Source organism: Marmota flaviventris, chromosome 15 (assembly GCF_047511675.1).
Source record: "Marmota flaviventris isolate mMarFla1 chromosome 15, mMarFla1.hap1, whole genome shotgun sequence".
Classification (NCBI taxonomy): domain Eukaryota; kingdom Metazoa; phylum Chordata; class Mammalia; order Rodentia; family Sciuridae; genus Marmota; species Marmota flaviventris.
In genome coordinates this window covers 49,306,017-49,323,365 of record NC_092512.1, presented here as the reverse complement: position 1 = coordinate 49,323,365, position 17,349 = coordinate 49,306,017, and the positions used below count along the sequence as shown (strand labels likewise).

The window sequence follows — 17,349 nt, the reverse complement described above, 5'->3', positions numbered from 1 at the left end:
GGCTGGTTAACCATAATGTGGCCCATGGCCACAGTGATATTCCTGGGTGCACATATGAACTACATTGAAGTAATCAGAATCTTCCCTGTGACTCTTTGGAGTTGAGCTAGAAGAAGATAATCTTTCCATTTGGTTCTCAGATATATTGGAATGGGAGCCCAGGAATGTTTGTAGAACTTCCCTCCATACCCCCTGCCCGCTTCCCCCAAACATAAAGACACCTAACAGTTGGAACAACTGAAGATAGCCTCTAGGAAATCACATATAAAGAATTCCAATGGAATTCATGTTCTTGGTTTCAGTGGTCCCTGAGAATAGTTCTGTGCTACTCTTTCTCTGAGTTTAGCTATGTGGGTCAATAAATTCTTCCATTTTGTTTTATTAGTTAAGAGTTCTTAACTATAACCAATGGGTTCTAACTGATACAAAGCAAGGATCAATATGTGGTATCTGGGGAGGATACAGAAAAGTCAAAGTTAATTTTCAGGTAGCTATTCATATATCACTTGATGCCACACAGCTTTATAAATATATCTTTTTTTTCTGTGAGATACTGAGTTCCTTCAAAGGCGCAGACTATATAACTCTTCTTGCATGCTTTTTAAAAGGTCCACAGCTAGCCTGAATGCATGAAACACATTAGGTATTCAGTAAAGTTTTGCTGTGTAGTAGGAAAGTTTATTTAAGATAAAGTTTCACTAATTTATATAGAGCATTTTCTCTTTGGGCACAGTATTAGTGTTAGGGATAGGGGAAAGGCATATACTGTATTTCAGCCATTTTTTTTTTTAAACTGTAATTACATTTCGAAACATACTTCAAGTCTTTCTACTGTAGTCTTTAATATTGACTACAGTTTTTCTCATTTTCTATGTATAATGTAATTAACTGCTGCTCATAATTTCTGCTTAGGCTAAAGGATATTATTTTTAGAGAGAGAAATGCCAAAGCACAACTCGAAATTATGGTTCACAAACTTCAAAATGAAATTAAAAAACTAACTATTGAATTAATAAAAACAAGAGATCAACAGGAGGATCACATTAGACACTTAAGAACCCTGGAAAAAGCATTAGAAAAAATGGAGAGACAAAAAGGGCAGCAGCAGGCGGCACAGGTATTTCTCTTTTTTAATGTATCAGTGATGTGGATCAATTCATAACTTCTAATCTGTAATAAATTATACTATATGGTAAACCTAAAAGATATTAGGTAGTTTGCCAAAAAAAATGAATTATCAATTTAAATATAGTAATCATGTAGACTTTTGAATTATGTCTAAATTAAGGCTAACTTATACAAAGCAATTACAAGAAAAGGAAATACTGCAGGTAATTAATTAGGCTTGTATTTTGAAGAACTAATATTTAAAAGTTGGGGGGTGGGGGACTTGAAGGAATTTCATTTTCATGGTTTCTGAAAAAAATTCCCATCAAAATTTGTGATGCAAATAAGCAGTAGTTAATGCCAATATATTTGATGATTGTAAGAATATACTTTGTGTGACTTGTTAATTAATAAACTTTGAAAATAAACTTAGTCACTAGGTCTAATCATTTAAAAGGCACTTTTCTTATGGGAATTGGCATTAAAATAGAAGCATGGGAGATTGTTACCTAGGTACTGTAATTGTGTGCACTTTTCTCAGATAAGGCTTCTCCAAGAGGTGGAAATCAAGGCTGCAGCTGCTGATAGAGAAATAAACTTACTTCGAACTTCCCTTCATCAAGAAAAGGAACAAGTCCAACAACTTCATGAACTTCTGGCATTGAAAGAACAAGAACACAGGTAAATGAAAAATGTATCAGAAAAATATTGACACTTAAAAATAAAAAAAGAAAGCTACCCCCACACCCCCCCGACCCTCCGTATTTAGAGGCAGTGATAGATCATTGGTTAATCTGGCAATATCAGCTCATGGAAAATACCATGTTTATGTATCCATTAAAATCAGTCCTCTAGAAAGACACCAGGTTCTCTAGTATAAATAAGTTTATATCAAGACTACATAGACAAAAACTGAAGCATACATAGATGAGTTTTGTTACCCTCTGTAAAACTGTGCATATTTGGCAATGTATGGTAATATATCATTTACTAGACTTTTTAGGATCAGGCCTGATGGCCACAGAGGTGGCATTCTCTGTATTTAAAGTTATGTTATGAGTAATATGTATGGGTATAAATATGGTGTATACACACACACACACACACACATACACACACACACATATATACTATATCCCATATTAGTAAGATGCTTGCAATTCAGACCAGCCCTTGCCATCAAAAGTATTGGCACACATCTATGTTTTGGAATCCAAGAAAGAAAAAGTGCAGGAGTAGTTTGTATGAAACAAATATTTAAATAGAAGTTAAAAGATAAGGAATGTCACTTAAATGGATATGTAGATTAAATGAGATAATTGAGAATATATTTTCAAATGCATAACAACTACGTACTATTAAAGAAAAACAACACTATGGATCATTTTATAGATAAGGAAGTTGTAGACTGGTGAAGGATGCATATTTTCCCCTAATTCATTTGATTCTATTTTTAATCTTAGAATACCATATTATATCATATCCATCTATTTGACTGTCTCTTGGCCACTCAATTTTTACTTCTGTATTCAATGTCTGCACATCTCATTTTCTAGCCATCTTTTCCTTTATTCTACCTATCATTACTTTCACAGTAGTGCAATTTTATAGAGGCAGTAATTTTTATATAGGCTCTTCCTAGAGGAAGCCTAGCTTTGAAATCATGATGATTCTAGAGATGGACATATCCAATTGGCACAGAAAGATGCCCAATAAGAAGTATTTACTGGCTTATCCTACCCATAGCATAAAGAACAACTTATGGAAGTATAATGAAGAGTAATTAATTTGGAGGAAAAGTGAGCTGATAATTGATATGAAATGTGATCACTTTTAAAGCACATTTCATATAATGTTAATTTAAAGGAAGTCAGTCGTTAAAGTAATCCAATTCTATGTTTCAGTTCTTATATTCACTTTTTTATTATTTCTAAAATTTTAATTCCAAAATATGCCAAAATTAAAATTTGTTATATTTACATATTTTTTGTCTTTGTCATTTACTGGTCTCTAAAATATTATGTGCAGATTTTGTAATTTTCCCTCAAAAATTTCTTTGCATAAATCACATGATTTTCAGTGCCTTTGCCTAATAAAAATAATGAGCAAAAGTAAAATGCAAATGACAGGATCTTATGCAACAGTGAATCATTCATATGCCTGATTCCCTTGACTTAAACCTGCTGCTGCCACAGAAGCAAGTATCTGTGTTCTGACAGATTGTTTTAGAGCCCATTGTCTCTTTCAGTTTTTATGGACTTCTTTTACTCCACTCCTCTTTCCACTCCCTCATTTATGATAAAATCATAGTGCTTGGAAGTGCTAATTCTTTTTAAGCATTACCTTTTTTTATTTTATTTATTTGTTTTAATTAGTTACACATGACAATACAATGATCTTGACATATCATACATTTGAATCAGATGGGGTATAATTTCTCATTTTTCTGAGTATACAGGTTGCAGAATCAGACTTAAAACACAAAGAAATATGCATTTGTAAAATTAAAAATGTAAGTGCTGTGTTATATAGGATGAGTGTTCTTAATGCAAAATTCTAAAATCCAAAAGGGATTTAGATCATTTTGGATTTCATATTTTTAGATTAGGAATTCTAAACTAGTAAAGTCTGAAAATACTCTAAATTGTGAAATACTTTGATACCAGCATGCCCAATAAAGGATACTTTGTGCATCCTTCAGAAAACTGTTTATACATCCTTAAATATCCATAGCAATCCAGTCTATGATGCCTTATTGCAGTATCTACCCAGAAGAGATAACAAGGTGAGTTAATTCATTTTGATATATTTTCTAGTCAGTCCTAAATGCATTCAGAGAAAATAATAATAATAATTTATGGGTAAAATAGTTACTTAGCTGTATGAACAAATGAGCTACACACATTTGCCAACATTTTTTTTTATATTATAAGGTACAATGGGGGCCTACTCATCCAACATATTCTGACAATTTTTTACTGAAGATGGTCTGACCCTAAGGCAATAAAAAATAAGCCCAAGTAACTGATACTTTTATTTTCATTCAAAAATTGTAACATTCCCATGTAATTATTTATGTGTGTGTGTGTGTGTGTGTGTGTGTATATATATATATATATGTAAGCAAATATGTGTACACACTTAGATGTATATATATGTATGCAAAGGCATGCATATACAAATGCATAAATAAATATGTTATATACATGCACATATATTATCCATATATTGTATACACGCAAAATAAATATGAAAATAAAGTCTTCAAATTTGTAATTACTACATCTATTCACTGTAAGAGAAATAGCAGTTAGCCTCTCAGGAGCATAATACTGCTGTACTCTATCCCCATCTTTCCATGTCTTTTTGCCCCCACTGCTGCCTCCCTGCCCCCACATGTTCTTGGCCACCGTCTCCTCTCCAGTCTCCATGGGCTGCAGCCCAGCTGCCCTGCCTGGCCAGCCTCCCTGGCCCCCACTCTGCAGCTCTGAGTTGGCCTCGCTCCCGCCCCCTCTATCCAGTCCTCTGATCTGCTGTAGACTCAGGTTGGGTGCCCAGCTCAGGCCCTGAAGGCTGAAAACAGGCGGCAGCCCCTCAGCCCAGGCAGAGGAGCCCCCATCCCAGGGCATAGGGGTGGGCCGCCTTCCCAGGTATGTGCCTCCATGCAAGGTTGGGACTGAGAGTCAACACCCTCCACCCCCTCCCCGGCGCCCCATGTCTCTCCACCAAAAAAAAAAAAAAAATCCTCTAGCAAGAACTGGTATCTAAAATACAAATTGGTGATTTTACAGTCTGCATTTGAGGAAAGGCTTTGTAACAGTAAAGCTTGTTTTATATTTCTCCAAACTAAACAAATGTTCACATATATAAAGAAAGCTATTTAATTGACTTCCAAGTAATTTCTTGTTAAATTAATCAGTATTTATTTCTCTGACACAAGGGTCTGTGAACTTTTTCTGTGAAGGGCCACATAGAAAATAATTCGATATATGTATGCCTCTAATCCCAGCAGCTAGGGAGGCTGAGTCAGTAGGACTGTAAGTTCAAAGCCAGCCTCAGCAACTTACCAAGGCCTTGACTCAAAAACAAAATAAGTAAAAAGGTCTGGGGATGTGGCTCAGTGGTTAAGTGTCCCTTGGTTCAATCCCTGGTACCAAAATAAGGAGAAAATAATTCAGACTCTAGTGGCTCCCCACAAGTCCCTGTTGGGTGCCAATTGTCACGTTCCTCTTGACTGAAACACTCAGGGTCACTCCAGGGGAACTGGGCTGCATGAAATAACCACACAGAAACAAATACCTTTTCTTTGGGTCCTGAGACGGCTCCTTCGACCTTAGGGGTTCGTGGAAAGAGAGAGAGTGAGGGAGCACATGCTGAACCCTTTTATTGAGGGGAAGCCATTCAGATGAGGCAAGGGGTCAGGTTTCAGGGGGTTGAGTTTAGCTTCATGATGTCTGCTGTCAGCCGGTTGACTGACATCTAGGAAGGCCACACCCAAAGGCAGAGTAAGAGAAAGGGACACACAAATGGAGTTGCCATGGGGCATTCTATCCCAACAAGGCAAAGGGGTAGTATTACAAAGGAACAGGTGAGTATAGTTAAACTCCATGGGTGACACGCCTACATCTGAAGACACACCCTCAAACTTTCTGGGCTGAGGCAGTGTCCAGGTCACTACAAGATGTAGTGACTGGTGAAAGCCTGTCCGCTCTAGGATGGAAGGCGAGAATCATTCAGAGTGGCTCCCCACAGACTTTGCCTCACATTCTTGACTTTGTCTTTTTTGCATAATAGCCATTGACAATAATAAAACAAATGAATGTAGCTGTGGTCTAATAAGAGTTTATTTACAAAGGGGCAGCAGACCAGATTTGGTCCATGGGGTGTAGCTTCCCAATCCTTGCTATATAGAACACATAATAATTTGAACATTTCCCTCTAGTCCTTACTTGAGTGTCCTACTAGTTGAATTTTGTCATTTCTAAACCTATTTGTTGTTGGTGGGTTTTTTTCGGGGGTCAGGGGGCACGGTTTTAATTAGTTATACATGACAGTAGGATGCATTTTGACACTTCATAAATAAATGGAGTATAACCTCTCATTCTGGTTGTATATGCTTTAGATTTATACCGGTTGTGTAACCATATGCACATAGGGTAATAACGTCTGGTTCATTCCATCATCCTTCCCATTCCCTTCACTCCCCTCTAATCCAGAGTACCTCTATTCTTCCCTACCTCTCCCCGCTTATTGTGAATTAGCATCCGCATATCAGAGAAAACATTTGGCTTTTGGTTCTTTGGGACTAGCTTATTTCACTTAGCATGATATTCTCCAGTTCCATCCATTTACTGGCAAATGCCATAATTTCATTCTTCTTTAAGGCTGAGTAATATTCCCTTGTACATATATACCACAATTTCTTTATCCATTCATCTGTTGAAGGGCACCTAAGTTGGTTCCATAGTTTAGGTATTGTGAGTTGAGTTGCTATAAACATACTGCTGCATCACAGTAGTATGCTGTTTTTAAGTCCTTTTGGGTATAAACTGAGGAGTGGGACAGGTGGGTCAAACAGTGGTTTCATTCCAAGTTTTCTGAGGAATCTCCATACTACTTTCCGTAACGGTTGCATCAATTTGCAGTCCCACCAGCAATGTATGATGTACCTTTTCCCCCACAACCTCACCAACATTTATTATTACTTGTATTCTTGATAATTACCTTTCTGACTAGAGTGAGATGAAATCTTAGAGTAGTTTTGATTTGCATTTATTTGTTGATCAGTTGTATTTCTTCTGTGAAGTGACTGTTCAGATCCTTAGCCCAGTTATTTGTTTTTTTGAGTTCTTTATGTATCCTGAAGATTAATGCTCTATTTGAGGCGCATATGGTAAAGATTTTCTCCCATTCTATAGACTCTCTCTTCTTTCTTTTGCTGTGAAGAATCTTTTTAGTTTGATTCCATCCGATTTGTTGATTTATTTGAATGGAATCAAATCAAGAACCCGTTTTACTTTTGTACTTATAAACTTTTAATGCTTTAAGTAAACTTTGATACTCTAGGGAAAATTGTCATCATGAGTATGGGAGAGACAGTTAAAAAAAATGGGGGAGACATCACAAAAAGCTAGAATTCTATAGTTTTCTTTACAGATGTTTTTAAATTTTCCATTCTTGTCTTTAAAAGCCAAAATTGAAAACAGTGGATTTTGTGTTAAGGTTTGATTTATGCAGAAAATAGTTGAGAATTCTACAGAATGAACTTATATTTTAAAATATAGCGCTAGAGCCAGGCACAGTGGTGCATGCCTATAGTCTCAGCACTTGGGACGATCACTTGAGCCCAAGAATTCAAGACCAGCCTGTGCAATATAATGAGACCCTTGCTCACCCTGCACGGTGTGCATACAGGTAATCCCAGCAGCTCGGGAGGCTGAGACAGGAGGATCACAAGTTCAAAGCCAGCCTAAGCAACTTAGCAAGGCCCTAACCAGCTCAATGAGACCCTGTCTCTAAATAAAATACAAAATAGGGCTGGGGTTGTGGCTCAGGGGCCAAGTTCCCTTGCGTTCAATACCCGGTACCAAAAAATAATAACGCAAATCAAAAGATTTGTAAATATTTTGAAACTTTAACTGACATTTTATTTTAATCTAGTACAAATCAAACTGCATTTAAAATCCAAATGCTGAATTTTCTCTCTGGTATGTGGATGCTAACCCAAAAAAGAGTAGGGTGGGGAAGGGAAAAATAGAAATCCATTGGATTAGATGAAGGGAAGGGAGTGGGGAGGGGAATATGGAAGGAAAGAATTAATCGGACATAACTTTCCTAGCCTTGTATTTGAATAGACAACCAGGGTAACTCCACATCATGTACAGCCACAAGAATAGGATCCTAAATAGTATAAATTATACTCTGTGTATGTGTAATTTGCCAAAATACATTTTACTGTCATATATAACTGAAAATAACAAGTTAAAAAAGGAAAAACCAAAGTAGAAGATACAGTACAGATGCGAATACACCTAAAGAATTTCAGAAGCCATAGAATGAAGGAACTATTTCAATGAAGTTAAGATTTGACATACTCGGGTTGGGGTTGTAGCTCAGTGGTAGAGAGCTTGCTTTGCATGCATGAGGCACTGAGTTCGATCCTCAGCACTGCATAAAAATAAATAAATAAAGATATTGTGTCCATCTACAGCTAAAAAAATATTTTAAAAAGATATGACATACTCCTGTTATCCCCTTCACTGAATATACTTATAAGCTTTATGTATTTTTTCTGTACCTATCTGTACCCAATTTCTGTTTTTGAAAGTGAGGATCTGATCTTAACATTACATAATATAGAACATTAAGACCTATTTAAGGACCTTTACAATATTTCTTTTTAAGGGAACAGCATCCTTTGATTTGTATTTGTTTTTCATTCCAGGAAAGAACTTGAAACAAGGGAGTTTTTCAGTGATGCTGAGTTCCAGGATGCCTTAGCTAAAGAAATAGCCAAAGAAGAGAGAAAACATGAACAAGAAATTAAAGAATACCATGATAAAGTTGGTATATTAAACCAGCAATATTTGGATTTAGAAAATGAATTCCGTATTGCTTTAACTGTTGAAGCCAGAAGATTTAAAGAGGTAACAATTGGTATCTAGCTCTTTATTGAAAACACAATCAACAAAATATTGTTTGATAAGAAGACTACATTTTAGAATCCTGGCTCTATGTGCATGCTGGCTTTAGGCTCTTAAATAAATTACATAAATTCTTAGAACCTTCTCACATAAATAATAGCTACACTTAATGAGACTAGAAAAACTTATTAAGATAATAAATAGTGAAGTAAAGATAGCAGGGGATTGGGAATAGGAATGGGAAAATCTGAATTTTCCTCTACCACTGTAGAGCAGGGGTTGACAAAACTAAAGCCCTCGAGCAGAATATGGTCCACTGCCTCTTTTTTTCTTCTTCTTCTTCTTAATAAAGTTTTATTGGAAAGGAGCCATGCTCATTTGGTTTAATATTATCTGTGGCCACTATCTGGCCCTTTACAGAAAAATTTGGCAACCCCTGCTATAGAGGAACAATCTCATTCCTAAGGTAATCCCACCAATTATATGCTAAATCCTATTTCCTCTTGCCTGCTGAAGAGTATGGCTTCAGCACATCTTCCTTCTCTCTCTCTCTCACACACACATCAGCAGTTTTTCCTTCTCTGTTAGACTATTCCCTTCAGCACATACACATGATTTTTCTTTAAGAAAACTCTCTTGATCCCATTTGGCTATCACTGTGTTTCTGTACTTAGATTTATAACAGAACTTCTTAAATATGTGTTTTTGCTCACGCCAATTTTTCTGCTTCTCTCCCTTCTCACCTACTTTTGTAAGGGTTTTAGTCCTACTGCTGTACTGGCATTGCTGTAGTCAAAGCCATTAGCAACATCCACACTGAAATTCATCTATTTAGTCCTCATTTGATTTGACCTAAGAGCAATATTGGCAGAGTTGATCTCTCCCCCCTTCTCCAGATTCTTTCTTCATTTGGTTACCAGCACACCACATCTCTTGGGTTTCTTGGCTTTCTGTTATTTCTCCTCTTTTCAATCTCTTTTGTTAATTTATCTATTGTTTCCAAAATTTCATTAGAAATGCCCAAGTTTCAATCCTTAACCCTGCTTTTCTAGACACACTCAGACTCTTGGTAAACTCCTCCAGCATCATTTCTTGTATCTCCAAACTAGATCTTTGGCCTGCATTTCAAACTCATAGGTGTAACCACCTATTTAAAATCTCTACTGACTTTTTCTCAAACCTTCTTCAACACTTATTCTATCTTAATAACATCTCCATCCTTCTAAGGGCTTAGGTCAGAAATTAGAATCATTGATTGACTCCTCTTTGACACTCCATATCCCATCACCACTAAGAAATTCTGTCACCATTATGTTGAAAATACATATAGTCTTTTCTTACCACCTGTTAATGCCAACCTAGTGTGAGTCACATATCTTTCACCTGTATCATTTTAAAGGCCTTTTAATTGATCTTTCTGCTTCTATCCATATCCCTCCTTTCTGTTTACGCTGATCACAGCAGCTGCAATGTTCTATTAAAATGTAAGTTAGATCATGATTCCTCTTCTCAAAGACCTCTATTGTACCTCCAGTTCATTCAGAGTAGTTCATACTTCTTTATAATTTAACTCTCTGATTTCATATCCTAACCATCTTTCCCTTCATCCATGCCACTCCAGTGACATCAGCCTTCATGCTGTTCCTCCAGCATTGCAGGCACATTTCTGCCTAGAACACCTTCTACACATATTTGCATAGTTCTCTTGTTTACCTCCTTCCAAGTCATTGATGCAGTATTACCCTCTCAATGATTATGCCATTTAAAATTGAACCTGCCTCTCCAACATTTCACATCCCTTTAGCTTTCACCCAAGCACATATCATTGAACAAGCTTATTATTATACTGTTAGTCCCTACCCATTAGAATGTAACCTTTACAGAGGCAGGGATGTTAGTCCATTGTATTCATTGATATGTTCCAGTGCCTAGAACAATGACTGGCACACAACAGGCTGGCCCTCAGTAAATAGTTCTCAAATTAATGAATTCTGGTTGTAAATCCACTAATTCCTTGGGTCTTAGTTTTATCATGTGGCAATTAGTAAATTGAAACAAATTATCTTTGAATTTTATTCTTTTTCTAAAACTCTGATTCTAAAAATGAAACATGGAAGCTGTTTACAGAAGCAAATATTTTTTTAATTATTTGGAGAACTGCCATTTATATAAAATGCAATTTTGAAATATAGGTTAAAGATGGTTTTGAAAATGTTGCAACTGAGTTAGCCAAGAGCAAACATGCTCTTATTTGGGCTCAACGGAAAGAAAATGAGTCTTCCTCTTTAATTAAAGATCTGACCTGTATGGTGAAGGAACAAAAAACAAAACTCGCAGAAGTTTCCAAATTAAAACAGGAAACAGCAGCAAATTTACAGGTAAGACTTCATAACATTATAGTTCCCTTCAATTTTTTTATATCATTTTTTTCAACCGTGTTATGATTTTAGAAAGTACACAGAATGAACCTTTCTTTCTTTCTTTTTTTTTTTTTTTTTTGGTACTAGGTATCCTTAACCACTGAGCCCACATCCTTAGCCCTTTATATTTTTTATTTTGAGACGAGGTCTTGCTGAGTTGCTGAGGCTGACTTTGAACTTGCAATCCTCCTTTCTCAGCCTTCCAAATCACTGGGATTTTAGGCATGCGCCATTGCACCTAGCCTTAAAATGAACTTTTAAATGATAGCAATTATATATTGTGATGTGTATGAAAAAAAAGTATGACTAAGGAGATTAGACTTATGATTTCATATACTGTATTGCTTAGCTTAAAATATATATGTAAAATAAGTGAATTAATTTTAAGAAACATGCTTAATAGGTCCTCATTTGTACAGGTGATACAACAAAAATTAGAATGGTAATGTTCAAATAGTTGAAGTTTGGGAAATACCACTTGCATTTCTGATACTAATATGGTAATGGTAGTGGTGGTGGTACTTTTTAAATATACTTAACCATAACTGTTCCAAGATAACTCAGTTTGGGGGAAATAACTTTTAGAATATTGATTAAAATGCATCATAAGAAATTTTTGAATATTTTGAATATTACAAGTATAGTTTCTCCATAATTTTAGAATTAAATTCACAGTATTAAAAGAAGCAGTCTCTTAAAGTTTGACTTTTTATTTCATGGTTGATATTTATCTTTCGCTAATAAAACAAACTTCTTATATATAATTTGGCAACATTTGGTTGTATTTGCTTAAATAATGTTTTTTCTCTTTGTAAAATGCAAAAAAAAAAAAAAAAAGCACTTAAAATAATCACTTTTTTTTTAAATTTGGGGTTAAACAGAATCAAATCAACACTCTTGAAATTTTGATTGAAGATGACAAGCAGAAGAGTATTCAAATAGAACTTCTCAAGCACGAAAAAGTCCAGCTTATATCTGAGCTAGCAGCCAAGGAATCACTTATTTATGGTTTAAGGACAGAAAGAAAAGTATGGGGACATGAGCTGGCACAACAGGGTAAAATTCTCAAATTTTCAGAGGGAAAATAGTCAATATCTGGGTATTGGAGAGAAAAGGCTGTAACGACCTTGAGATACCAGGAAAAAGGGTGGCATTTTATCGTGAACATATAATGTTTTTATGCTTGTGTAAATTTTGTAATTTTTAAATCAGAATAAAATATCTGTCCTGAAGTATTTATCATTTATCATGGTGAAAACTTCAAAATGCTTTTAGCTCTGATATTTTTTATTGTTTTCTTCCAATATGATTTGGTCATTTTTCTGAACCACGTGTGCTTTTAAAAATAATTACTGTAGGCTGGGGTTGTGGCTCAGAGGTAGAGCGCTCGTCTAGCATGCATGAGGCCCTGGGTTCAATCCTCAGCACCACAAAAAAATAAAGGTGTTGTGTCTACCTATAACTAAAAAAAATAAATAATTTTCATTATTGTATGATGATTTTAAATTATTTGTATAGTATGCAATTTTTTTATTCAGATGTTTGTAACAATCATACTATTGGCATGCGGAAATATAAAATAGTGTATGATTGAAGACCACTTTAGGTTTAGGTAAATCCTCAATCTCATTCCTTTTCCTGTTACTATAAGACAAGAGATAACATGCTGTTTTATGGTATTTATAGATACCTTTAAAATTATGAACAGTTAGATATTGGTCTTAATGGAGCCATTGGCCATTTATCTACTCCCTTTAGGAATTTTTAGTATTACTAGGCTTGTTTCAATGCAAGGACATGAATGAAGTAGTACACGTCTGAGTTACTTGTCCTCGATTTTATTCATGATTTTAGGTTTGTAAATAGCGTAAGTGTTTAGAAAGCTTTTTGTTCACTTCCCCTTTCCCCTTCATGTTATATTATTGTATGCTTTGTGTTTTTGTTTAATTTTTCTTTATATTTACTATATATTCTACATTGTTAAATAAGATTTTCATAAAATAAAAAGCTTCCAAGGCATGTTACCATTTCTAACTGATGATGTTTGTTTTTAAGGATCCACTCTAGCCCAGAATCGTGGAAAATTAGAGGCTCAAATTGAAAGTTTAACTAGAGAGAATGAATCTCTAAGAAAGGGAAATGAAAGGGATATTGATGCATTAAGAATAAAGTGCAAAATAATTGAAGACCAAACTGAAACCATTACAAAATTAAAAGATGTAAGTTTGACATTTTAGTTTTGAAAAATAGCAAATGGCGGGTTTGAAAATCTGTGGATCATAGCATCCATCCACAAAATAATTTGTCTCAATGATTCCCAACTGTTGTAGAATATAAAACAAATGTCATGTATTTCCTTTATAATATTTGCCCCTTTGTTCTTAAAAGTGCTACCTGATGTTTGTTAACTTGAATTTTAAAGAAAATTCTGTATGGCCTTTAAAGAAACTGGAAATAGTGTTGTAAAATGTTAGGAGTCATAAAAAATTAGCATGTTTAAAATAGCCTTTTAAATGATAATATAAGCCATATCTTATCAGAATATGAAACATTGAATTGAAGATTGGTAAAATGAAGTACAGATTTTTTTTTCTTAAAGAGTGTACAAGAAAAAGATGAGCAAATCAGAGCATTAAAAGAAAAAATCACGGAAGTAGAAAAATCTGCTCAAGAACAACTTGATGAAAAATGTGCACAGCTGGATACTATAATTGAGAAATTGGAAAGACACAATGAAAGAAAGGAAAAACTAAAACAACAGTTGAAAACAAAGGAATTAGAACTTGAAGAAATTAGAAAAGCTTACAGGTATTATACAGTGTTTCTCACAGAAAAAAAAAGTGACTTCATAATTTCATATACCTAACTTACTTTTTAATTTACTTCTCATATTAGTTCACTTAATCAGAAATGGCATGATAAAGGAGAACTTTTATGTCACCTTGAAACGCAAGTAAAAGAAGCAAAAGTAAAATTTGAAAACAAGGAAAAGAAACTTAAAGCTGAAAGAGACAAAAGTATTGAACTACAAAAGTAAGCATTAAGTCCTACAGGATGTGGGGTCTCTTTAAACATAAGTACTGAATTGAGATGGATAAAATGTGTACGACTCAAAGAGGAAATAAAATTTTACCTTGTATATAAATGGAGTTCTAAAATTTGTAAACTTGAAGTTTCTTTAAACAATGTTATTATATAGTTTAATGATCAGTTCTTGTATCAAAATATAAAGTGGTATCAATAACACAGCATATGGAAACCCCTCTCCCCCCCAAAAAAAACACTTGTATACATACCCTCTACATACACACATATATACATAGGGTTTTTCTCACTTTTTTTAAGAGATGCAATGAAAAAGCTTCATTGTCTGGATGATGCCTTTAAGAAACAAGTCGATGCAATTGTTGAAGCTCATCAAGCTGAAATAATACAACTGGAAACTGAAAAGCAGAAATGTATTGATTCTGCAAATTTAAAGGTACTGTAAGTAAAATTCACTATGATAATCAGTGTTAAATAGTTATCACTGAATAAATTAGATCTTTGGAAATTACAAAGGGAAAAGGTAGCATGTTTTTGTGAACTAATAGATAGGGTGTTACCAAAAACTGTCATGATGCCAGGTTTGGTAATACTTTGATTAGTTGTGGGACATAATTCTAATGAAATCAAAATTATAACTTTTTTAAAAAATTTATATATATGGTTTCAGTTGTTGATGGACCTTTATTTTATTTATTTATATGCAGTGTTGAGAATTGAACCTAGTGTCTCACACATGCTAGGCAAATGCTTTACCACTGAGCTACAGCCCCAGCCTCCAAAATTGTAAATTTGATCCTTGTGTGTACCTGATCCATGATCCCTGGATGAAAATTTTCATCTCTCTAACCAATCAATTCCTTTGTCTATACTAGGTGAGGAGAGAACTTTGAAAAAAATTCTCAAAAAGTACTTTATTCATTATATTCATTATAGTTCAAAACTTATCAGCCTTATCATCTTGAAGGTTGATAAAAGAATAAGTTTCAGGTGATGCTAAATCAAAAGCAAACATTAGAAGCACCTTTGAAGGTTTTAATACTACTCATTCATGAGCCTTCCCTCAAGATTTTTATACCTTGACTGGAGGCTCAGGTATTTTTAAAATCCCACAGCTGATTCTGGTATGACCCCTGTGCAAGATCCAATAGAGTCAACTTTGAATCTCCATTTGTCCTTAATTTTGAGTGGTAATAAGAAACTAAATTGTTTGGATGGCTCAACCTGCTGAGGAAGGAGAATCACAAGTTCTAGGCTAGCTTCAACTTATTGAGGCCCTAAGCGACTTAGTGAGACCCTGTCTCTAAATAAAATTTTAAAAGGACTGGGGATGTGGCTTAGTGGTTAAGTGCCCCTGAGTTCAGTCCTCAAAACAAAACAAAGAAAGAAACTAGGTGTCCAAGACTAGAAATTTAAAAATGAGCAACTGGAAAAGAAGTAACAGAAGGCAAAGTAATGCTCTATCTAGGATATAATTTAAAGTTGTGGCTTCAAGCGAAATAACCTCATAACTCCATGCAAACAGAAAGAGATCTTTGGAAGTAATCTCAATGAATAAAAATAACTACAAAATTCAGTTATTTCAAATCGACAGATATTTCAGGTCTTTTATTTAACATCTACCAAGTATTAAGCTAGAGTATGTCGGGTAATTCTGAATAAAATATATAAGATTAGGGCCTTAACTTAAAGGAAAATACTGAGTTCAGTGTTGGACCTTCAGCCAGTAAGGTCAGTAGCATTAAAGGAAGGAAGGAATTCATTTAAAAAAAGGAGTTGGAGAAACAGAACCACAGCTTAAATGTAATAATCAGGTATGGAGCCGGCGGGGGGGCGGGGCGGGGGCAGGCAAGTAGTATTCAGAATCACATAGAGCTGACAGTTAAAAACCATGGAAAAGAGATTAGGAAATGTATATTGGGGTTAGGAAAAGTAGAAAAGGATGGTCATATTGGTGTATCAAGAATGTTATAGAAGAATGTTTCAAGCAGAAGTTAACAGTGTCAGATACAGAGGACCTAGGGAAATGTAAGTTAGGAATAAATTATAAAATGATCTCTTAAAAATGATAATATGGAACCATCAATAGCACTTTCAGAAATGCAGTAGGGACTACATTAAAAAGGTTTCTTTGGGGAGGAAGGTTATTTCAAGGTTTTGAAAATTTTGAAGGTTTTGAAGATCTATGAGGAAATGTTTTTTAAGTTGAACATAAGACTGAACATATATAGGCCACACATGATAGTAGAAGGAATAAATCGGAAAACTCTGCCCCCACTGTGATACACAGAGACTGTACAACCTTAAAGAAATTCTCTATGCTCCAAAATAGAGTTTAAATATATTACCATGTCTTTTCCACAAGGACTTTATGAGAACTAAATCAATATATATGAAAGTACTTTTTATACTATACAAACATTGTATTTTCCCTAATAACATTTGAATAAGTTATATTTTACCAATCTTATTAAATGAGTCACAAATTACAAAATACATAATAAGTTGTTGACTTTTTTCTTTCAGAATGCATTTAACGTACGTTTTCTTTAGGAAATTAAAAAAAGTAAAGTTTACATGTTGATTTAGGTGCATCAAGTTGAAGAAGAAATGCGTGAACTTCTGGAAGAAACATGCAAGAACAAAAAAGCAATGGAAGAAAAAATTAAGCAACTTGCTTGTGCTCTAAATGAAATTCAACAAGATATGTGATGGTTCTGAGAACGAATTTAATTGAAATGGACCCGTAGACCTATTGTAAAAATGATTAAATATTGTAACAGTAGTAACTGCTATGACTTTGAAATGTCTCTTTCTACACATTTCATTTTGAATATATTTTTAAAAGACTTTTGATCAAATATTAATTGTATATGTAGGTTTTTATAATAAATTGTTGATAATTATGTGTATTAGAAAACCTATTATGATAACTAGACTTACAACACTTTGTTGTTTCTGTGCTATACATTGTTTGGTAATTACATGTTTGCCTACAGATTTGTAAATGAAGATTAGTATTTTGACTATATGAGGGAAAATATTTTAATCATTGTTGTTAACATTCTGTGTTAATGAAGAATTATATTTATTGGTTATCCTTTAGTTGATGTAGCTCCATTCTTTTAAAATGC

General features: G+C 34.4%; 1 protein-coding gene across 4 annotated transcripts in view; it reads left to right on the top strand.

The window, feature by feature from the left end:
* The window catches only part of Lrrcc1 (leucine rich repeat and coiled-coil centrosomal protein 1), a 34,669-nt gene extending 17,659 nt beyond the window's left edge, over nt 1–17,010 (top strand). For all 4 annotated transcript variants that reach the window (XM_027947296.2, XM_027947287.2, XM_071602265.1 and 1 more), the window contains 10 exons: nt 913–1,117; nt 1,649–1,788; nt 8,552–8,753; nt 10,943–11,128; nt 12,052–12,226; nt 13,226–13,389; nt 13,770–13,978; nt 14,066–14,203; nt 14,516–14,651; nt 16,805–17,010. In XM_027947296.2, the coding sequence (XP_027803097.2) occupies nt 913–1,117; nt 1,649–1,788; nt 8,552–8,753; nt 10,943–11,128; nt 12,052–12,226; nt 13,226–13,389; nt 13,770–13,978; nt 14,066–14,203; nt 14,516–14,651; nt 16,805–16,927 (1,678 nt within the window). In that variant the 3' untranslated portion in view covers nt 16,928–17,010. The remainder of the gene's footprint in view (nt 1–912; nt 1,118–1,648; nt 1,789–8,551; nt 8,754–10,942; nt 11,129–12,051; nt 12,227–13,225; nt 13,390–13,769; nt 13,979–14,065; nt 14,204–14,515; nt 14,652–16,804) is intronic.
* Nucleotides 17,011–17,349: the final 339 nt, after the last annotated feature.